At 41.9% G+C, this 9,273-nt stretch overlaps 1 protein-coding gene across 1 annotated transcript; it reads right to left on the minus strand.

The window, feature by feature from the left end:
- Positions 1–924: 924 nt before the first annotated feature.
- On the minus strand, positions 925–3,385 carry LOC142951238 (bone morphogenetic protein 2). The gene is made up of 5 exons (XM_076092735.1): positions 3,085–3,385; positions 2,668–2,807; positions 2,385–2,501; positions 2,004–2,193; positions 925–1,334 (listed from the first exon to the last, which is right to left on the minus strand). The coding sequence occupies exons 1-5, from the start codon at positions 3,383–3,385 to the stop codon at positions 925–927; spliced, it is 1,158 nt and encodes a 385-aa protein (XP_075948850.1).
- Positions 3,386–9,273: the final 5,888 nt, after the last annotated feature.

Consider the following 9,273-nt stretch of genomic DNA (forward strand, 5'->3'; position numbering starts at 1 on the left):
GATGAGAAAGGGAATAACAGCCAGTGTGTTGCTTAAATTTACTAATCTGAACAACTACATGAATAAGAACTAAGACAAAATGCAGAGTCTGGAAAGTGGGGATGAAACTTTAAATGTCCTTAAATTTCCATCCAGCTGCTCATCCTCCTCTGGCTTTGAATGAAGGGCCCTAATGCATGCTATTATGAGGCATACACACACACACACACACACACACACACACACACACACACACAAAATCATCTCTTCACATGATTACATTGGACAACAGGAAACATATATTACCCAGCAATCATCATAATTTTATGACAAAGAAAATAACAAATTAATTATTTAATTAATTGAATAGTTTTTGTAATAGTCTATTCAAAGTGTATGTTGAATAAGCATATACAAGATTGTTACTGACTGGTTTACAGAGAAAAAAAAAAGTGTGAGTTCTCTAAATCACTTATAAGGGCCTATTCTCCATAAAACAGCCCCCCGTGCAACCACACTGCCTGCACTGTCTACAGTTACGCCCATGCTAGCCAGTTAACAACCGAGAAGAAGCAATGGTCATTTATTGGATTTCTTTTTAACCCCTTATTATGGGCTGGCTAAGTGTCACCAAATCAAGGGCCCCCAAAACACCTGAAGAAAAAGTAGACAGTTATGATTCCACTTCAGTTTAATCTTAATTAACACTCCCTACCAACCATCATCAACTAGTGCATCACTAATCTATGACTACAAACAACAAATAATCTCCAATTGTAAATCTATTCAAAGGATCACTGATTAATAGCTGAGGAACAGTTGTTTAATTTCTCAAAATAATACAATATTTAACATTATGCACAAAAATACAGTGTTTTAAGCAAACCATCATCTCCCCATCCCTCATTGTTCCAGTGTTAAAGAGTGAAGGAGATGCACAGCGAGTCAATGGCAGCCGCAGCTTAGTGCCACCATGTCGTCATACTGCTTCAAAACCACATTCTCCTCATCGTCAAAATATAACAAACTGATGGACTGGAGTCTGTCGGGAACACAGCAGGGGGCTCCCACTTCGTCACTGGAGAGCTTGAGCGCGTGTATGATGGAGCGCACCGTGGCGTGGTTGGTCGCTCTGAGGTTCCCCCCCAGTGGGAACGGGCAGGAGCCTTTGCAGTGGTAGGCGTTGTATCCCCGCGGGGAGATGATCCAGCCGGACCAGCCGATCTCCTCAAAGTCGACGAAAAGGGGGACCCGCTGGCAGGACTGGGAGCGGCCGTGGGGCAGGAAACCCGGAGAGGCACGCCGTCTCCGGCTGCGGTGATCGTAAGGCTCAGGTGCTGCAGGTTGGGCCTGTCCTATAGAAAGAGGAAGGTGAACACCGTGGCTTAGAATAGCAACATGTATGAAACAAATATTCATAAATGTCAACTTTTAAAATAAGACAACACTTTACTTTAAGTCCCCCTATTTAGCATGTATAAGCAGTATACAGACATTTAATGAATGGCTTATAACACACTGAAACGGAGCATGAGCAGCCTTGTTTCACGAGCACTTAAAAGCCATAGAAGTTCAGCTACTGTTTTTGTGTACTGAGATAAATGACAGCAGCGGACTCTAATTGGTGGATTCGGAGCTACTTTAGCATCGTTGTTGCTCTAACAGGAGGTAAAAGGCTATAGCAGTAGTTTAGCTTGCTATCTTAAGAGAGGCATGGGCTGATCTGGCTAATAAAATGTGTTATTGAGAAAAATGCCATTATGAAATGAGAACAAATATGAAAATAAAAATGATTAGCTAATGTGAAACTGGACGATGAAATAACACTACATGATTGTGACCTAAGTTTTAAACATTTCTTCAGATATTTCACAAATTGTTGGTTCATTATACATTTTCAAATGAATATTCATTTCATATTGTCTTCTTTTATCAATTTAAAATATATATTGTTTTGGGGTTCCACACATGATGACTACACTGAAATGCGTAAAGTGCCCAATATGTTGCACCCATCACCTTACCCAGGTATGACTGGTTTGATGCTCCTGTCCTCCCGTCGTCTGAGAATATGACCAGGTAGGCATTCGTGTCCGTCAGCTCTCCATTCCGCTTGGATGAGGACACCACTGACTCCATCCAGCTCCCAGAGGGAAGTGTGGTCACCACAAGGATGCCATTATTCTCCTGGCTGTTGCGGATCCACTTTGACACCTGGCATCCAGAATAAGATTGAACGGTTTAAACACATCAGAAATACTTCATAAACAATATGGATATCAATTTGGTGTGAGCAAATGACGCCTCACTGCAATCAAACACTGATCTAAATACATTTATGTAAAAAAGTCAAATGGATGACCAGAAAATGCCAAAAATGTGTTGAACAATGGGGAGGGTGTTACCGTTTGAGTGACATTGAAGACTTCCCATCCTTGTGTGTAAAGGGGCACCAGTCTGGAGGTGATGAGGTTTCCTCTCCATGGCTTCACTCGGCTGTCCAGCACCTCATACAGATCCACCTGTAGTCGCAACACAAAGCTGTTAGTTCACTAAACTGTGTCCATAACGTCCAAACCTCAGTTAAAGCCCTATATCAAGTAATAATAAAAGTATCTGTCAAATATTTGAAAGTGAAATATTTACATGAGAACAGAATAAGTAAATGTCATACAAAAGGCATTTTACCTTATAGAAATGTGGCCCATAAAGCTTTCCGAGGAAAAACTTCTGTTTCTTTCGAAACCAACGGAACTCCGCTTTGATCATTCTCTCCTCTCTACCGAAAGATGATAGATTGAAGAAGTGAAACCTCTCTCCAGCATGACCTGCAGGGGGACCAATATAAAACACATATTTAGTTTGCTAAAATGAAAATAATCTTTTGGTAAAGAAATGTCACAAAGTATTTGAAAATGAGCTGTTTAACAGGGACTTTAGCTGCGCGTAATCGTGCGTAATTGCTGAACGTAATTCATTTAGATAAGAATTACGCACTCTAATTAATCACATGAAATGCTGCTGTATAGCTTAATTGTTTGTTTTTTTCCAAACAAAATATCACAAAACACTAGTAGTTCGTGTGCACGAGACAGTTTGACTCACCTTTATCCTCGAAACTCCGGACTATGTTTCCTTCCAGAATCTCCTTCTGGCTCTTCGGGCTCCCGTCGGAGACTGTCACCACGTTAAAAAGATCCAACATAAACTGAGGTGCCTTCTTGTGAGGAGCCGCCACTCCTCGAGGTAAATCATTTAGGTGCAGCAAGGTGTCCACCTTCTCGCTCGCCGCGTTCGTCGTATCCAAACCGTCCTGCCGCTCTGCTCTCCCCCTCTCCAGCGGGAGAGCGACGCACCTCAGCTGGAGAGCGAGGACGAGCCAGAGGCGCAGAGCTCCTGTTGTCATTTTTAGTGAGAGCGGACTGAGGTTCTACACCTGGTGGGACGGCTGGTGATAAGGGCAGCCCGCTGCCTCTGATGACAGGCCGTCCCCGTATACCGCTAACACCAGGAGATGATTGGGCCGTGATTGATGATGGTGGAAAGACAACACAAAGGAAAGGTGAAGATGACCCGAGAGTCGGCTGTAAAAGATAATAAATAAAGGACTAATTCCCCTTTAATTTCTATGTCCAAGTTACAGTATAGGTCAAAGGCCATTTGTCTTATTTGACCCGTTTAACCGACTTCGGAAGCAGAGACACTTCGAGGCTTATCTATAGATAGCCTATAATGCAGGCTGTTAGAATACAACGTTAAACACTGATTAATCCCTCTGATAGCCTATAGGAGTCATCAAACCACTAGCCTATGAATTAGTGTCGAAATAACCCGTTTGACTTCATAAAAAAATATTAACATTGAATATGGATGCATTATATGAAAATGGATATAAACAGGTAATAACAACAAAAGAAAATGTTGACTACCAATATGCTGCAATTCATATGTTTAAATGAATCCATTTAACGTTAAATATGATGGATATAAGTGTATAAGAAGGAACATGTTTTTTCTGCACTACAGTTGTTTCACAGCAGGGACTAATTAGCGGGCCAACCAAATAAAGTTATCCCATTATGATGTTTTGTCGCCGCTGCTCCACGTCATGTGTTTCTTGGCCCAGTGGTCTGTTATCAGTATGGGGCCAGTCGCAAGAGAGCAAACGAACAGAAGAACCGTGACGCAAATGAAGCGCGCTTTCAAAAGCTGCTTGTTAATGCGCACATTTCCACAAAACGCAGCCGGTCATCGTGTCCTCGCCCCCGTCCCCGTTTCTGTTTGGACAGTGACTCAGAGTTGACATCGAAATCAGCATGACATGTTTATTCCTCCGTTAAGATGAATCCGAGATGATCTTCCAATCAATCAGGTGGAACAAAAGGGATCAAATTCCCAAGATCGTCACGCTGATCAATGCCTCCAGCCCCCCCCCCCCCGCCCCCTACCATTGTTGATCAAATTCATGGCGATTACACAGGAATGATGATCCCCTCATTTAGGGCCTATTACTCACGTTTAGGGCCCCATAGTGAATTGGCCCTTTTCTGATTTCTCTTGTATCACTAAGCAGCCACGCTGTCAGATAAGACACAGGACAGATTATAGCGGTAAACACTGTAAACAGCAAGATACCAGGATCAAATGATTGGATTTTACAAAAAAAAAATGCATTTTTTCCCCTGCATTCCATTATTTATAAGTAACATTTTCATCTTTGTTATCAGGGGGGGAAATGTATTCTATGTGATTACTCGAATGCTAATGACAAACTCTAGGTTATCAGGAGGAAAAGCAGTGTCTTTGGGGGCGGGGTACCTCCTAAACTAAGGAAATGAGATGCTGAGGAAGGCATTACTTAAAGTGAAGAGGAGCACAGCATGTCTTCCTGTGATGCATGTGACTGTGCTCCTCTGTACACGTGTATTCTTTGTGTGTGACGTGTGGTACGTGACCGTATACGAGACAGCTGGTGGGTGTGGGGTGTCCTCAAATGTTTACCCTGACCATGTGCTGATAGCAGATAGACTTAAAGGGAAGCCCTCTGACGTATTCTTGCAGAGCTTCACCTAACAGCCAAGGATGGACGACGGTGCACCGTGATTGTGGCTGAATTTGCAGCGCTGAGAGGTATAGAGAGGAGTTCTTGATTAAGATGTTGAGAGAAAGATACAGTAGAATGTTATTTTCAAATTAACAGTTTACTATTTTGGGAAATATGCTCGATATAAGAAGAGTGGTATATCCATCTCTCGTCTTGCTCTTCCCCAGTCGCAAGCGTGTGGCTGGTATTGTTTTCACCTTGTGTGTGTGCCATCATGTCAAAATGTGGTCCTGGAGACACCTACTGGCGCGGTTACTTCCACAGAAGCAGTTTGGAGTGCTTTGCCATGTCGGTCTCCTTGTCGACGGATTTTGTCACTGGGATAGCGTCACATCCATGCAAAATGCAGTCACGGAACTGTTAAAGGTGTGAACTTGAGGTACAGAATGAAGGCCGAGTTCGAAGCCACTTTACGCCCCTGGCCCAATTTGGCTTCATGGCTGGTGTGATCCCAAGATGCTCTCTATTTTCTAGCTAAAGCAGTAAACTCGGGGGCTGAAAAATGAAGCCAACGCAGAAGAGCCCAAAATGTGCAATTCCTCAAATGGCCACTTGATGCCGACTCCAAAAGCGAGTCGGTCCCCATAGAAATCGCACGTTGAAATGCTTAGAGCAGAAATAAACATGTTTACAGCCTGGTGCAAAAAAAACAGTTGTGGTCTCTATAGCCAATAATCACGTTCATGACAACTTTTAAAGGTTATGCATGATTAAGGGAGTGTCTGCCCTGAGGGTGCCGTCTCAGGGCGCTATAGCCGCTAGCTATTCCGTCTGCTGTGTCACCTTGACCCACCTCAGCTCCACTGAGGATCCAACTCTTTGCTCGTTTTTGGACTAGCAGAGAGACTGCCACTAGGCTATTTAGAAAACAAAGGTATCAAGATATAGGCCTTGTGGAGATTAACCTACTATACAGTAGGCTATACATGGTCTGGTGTGACTAGATAGCATTCCCAGTTAGAAGCAACAGAACTAAGCTTCATGCCATTAGCCTTCCCAACTCCTCTTATTAAGTCAAAGGGCAGGGAGTCTTACTGTATACTCTTGTACTTATTTCACTACCTTATCTTATTTATCATATTTAGCCAATCGCTTCACAAAAGTTCATTCTTGAACTTTAAATCCACTTGCCCTGACAGTGTGCCAGTCAGCCAACATTGATTATAATATTACACCCAGGGCTTTTCCTATCATGACATGCCAAATGTCCTCCATGAAATATACATTTTCCTCTCCGTCTTCCACGCTGATCACACCCACACTAACACCCACACCATAATCTCAGCATTAGTTTGCCAGTGCTTCAGTAGACTCAAGCCTAAGGTGTGAAAGTCTTCCGCTTCTTCCTTTTGCCACTTATAAACTGTTCACTAACTTAGTTTTTGATGCTGGGTCGATGCAGTGCTCTCAATTAAACAGCAGATGGCGCTATAGACTAAGACACAACGTGCTGGATCATAAGATCATATTGCAGCACACAGTATTAATATGCCATGTGATGTTTGAGTGCAGCCATCTCGTGGTTTTAAAATTAAATTACTGTCATTCTCTCTACATGTAAAGTTCTGCGGTTTTCATTTGAATTGATATGTTCAGACCCCATGGTGTCTTGGATAATGTTTGGTTTTTAAGTGGAAAAGACCCCAAAGTGATGTTTTATTATGTCCATGGTAACAAAACCTAAAATGTACTCTTGACATAGTTAAATATTTGTCCTCCATATCCATTGATCTGGTGTTCGGTCGCCAGCTGTTCAACTGCTCAGCTTGTTACAGTCTTTCTTCTGTATATTTCCTATATTACATTTCAGTAATTGTTGAACTTGCAAGTTTTTTGTCCTCTGAGAATTCTTGCACAGCGTGTTGGCGAGGAAGCCCTCAGATGTCTTTATCGGACACGGTGCATGTTGCATTAGCTTTTAGCTTGCTGTTGGCTGCCTTGGCTCCACATCTGACAAGTGTGTCTATGTGTTAATGACTTCACCTCGTGTTAAATACCTTGACTGAGGCAATTAGAGACACATGGAAGGCATTTGCTACAAGTGCTGGCCACTGCTGCAAACCCGGTACGAATGAATAATGACGAGGAATACAATCACACCGAAAGTGGAAACATATGACAAGGGTGTCGAAGTCAGGCCACAATGCAACGTGATTTAAAAAAAAAAAAATGCATCTCTATTGGCTCTGACCACAAACAAGCAGGGTCAGCGGTCCTGTTCAGTGTTGTTGCCGAGATTACAGTGGCACCACTACAACTACTATTGTGATGAGTGTGAATTGTGACAACACACCGTGTTCTACCTCTTTATGCTTCGAGGAACAGTTTGACATTGTTGAATTGGAATTCAGGAATTACGTTATTCGTTTTTTTTTTTAAAAAGCTTAGCATAAGGACTGTGTCCAAAGGCAACAAAAATCCACCGTCGAGCACCTCTAAAGCTCGCTAATTAACAAAACGTAACTGCTCCCGGCCAAGATATAATCCACACTCGTCAGTCTTCAGCGCGGACGTCTGCCGTATCGGCAGGAATGTTTGCAGCAGCTTGCTCTGCTGTGCTGAGGGCCAACTGAAGCAATTTCCTGTATGTCTTTTTTGTAATTGTTCTAATCATCCAATGAATCATCCAAACACTGAAGTGAAAGGACAGTTCGTACAGGTATGACTGTTTAAGCGGTGGAGTACTTTGGCACAAATCCTATAATGTCACCGCCCTGTCTTAGTCTTTATTACAGCATCAAAAGTCAGAGGCTAAATATGTATCCGCCTACTAATGTGCAATGTCAACCATGAACAGAAAAACAGATATTTGCACTTGCTAGCTACAAACCTAATGATAATCTAACAATAATGTGCAATTTGACATTTCAGCAACGAATGATTAATGTCTCAACTACTGTTTATCATTACACTATATTAACTATGCTATCAGCAGTAAGGCTAACTACTTTATAATCTCAAATGCAAGATACCAAGTTTGTAATTGTAGCTCCTTCCGTCTGACTACAGCCATGAATCCTTTCCCAGCTCACCAGCTTCTTCAGAGTATTTTCCAAGCAGGTTAAGGATACCCATGGCAGCCATTTCTATTTAGCACACACAATGTTATGAAACAATAGGTTGTGAAGCATACAATCTGTATGTTATAGAAAAATATGTACATAGCTATATAGCACTTTTCAAACCGAGACAGAAGAAAATCACTCACACCATTTATATGTCAACCCTCTACGGGGAGACGTGTTTAAACCTTAATAAATCAAAGCAAAGAACAATAGCAGAACAACACTGAGAGATAAAGCAAAGTACAGATACAAAAACGTGCAATGGTTAGTGCTGACTGCCCCAAAAACCTTTTTACATTCTTTTAACCTTTCTAAAAAAAGTGCCAAAAATAAGTGTTGTAATGCTCTAGAAGTATAAAATATGACCCACTTTGTCCCACTATTGAACTTCACCTTAAGTCCAACTGAAATTAAATTGCATGTTTTATTTGGGCTACAGCATACATAACTGTTCTGTAAAATAATGTATTTTGAATCAGAAATTTCTATTTTATATTTTTGGGTTTTATGATGCCACCAACTATTTTTGCATTAATTTGTCAGTATAAGAGAACCTCTCTGTCTACCTAGCTGGAGAACATGTTTCCTTTGAGCGTTCTATCATAGCCAGAGCCTCTGAACAACAACCCACAGTAGCTTTCCTGATAAACATGTACACACGTCTTGTCCTGCAAAGGTTAAGCTTGCCGAACGAGCCACCAAACAAACGTTCTCTGGGGGAAAAGGTGCAGCATTGCTACTCACTTAGATAGCTGCATAGCTGCTCAGCTGCAGCACATTGAACGCACCTGCAAATGTGACTTCGGTCCGGTGAGATGCTGGTGTGGTCTTAACACTTTACTACAACTAACAACACACTGACATGGAGGCTACAGCCTACGTTGATTTGCTCTGCTAGCTGCTGTCAATCACACACAGACACTTTCCTCGAGCCGGCTGAGACTAAAAGGAGTATTTCTGATATTTCTCTCTTTTTATAATAATAATAAAAAGATATAAACAACGCAATAATGTTGCCATTATTATTGATGGCAAAAAGGGATGACTAAATGTGATTTCATTGAGAATTCAAGTCTTTCGAGCGAGTTGTGCTAAAGCATTGTGCTTTATTTCAGTGACTGAATG

Source organism: Anarhichas minor, unplaced genomic scaffold (assembly GCF_050575085.1).
Source record: "Anarhichas minor isolate MPS153535 unplaced genomic scaffold, ASM5057508v1 ptg000017l, whole genome shotgun sequence".
Taxonomy (NCBI): domain Eukaryota; kingdom Metazoa; phylum Chordata; class Actinopteri; order Perciformes; family Anarhichadidae; genus Anarhichas; species Anarhichas minor.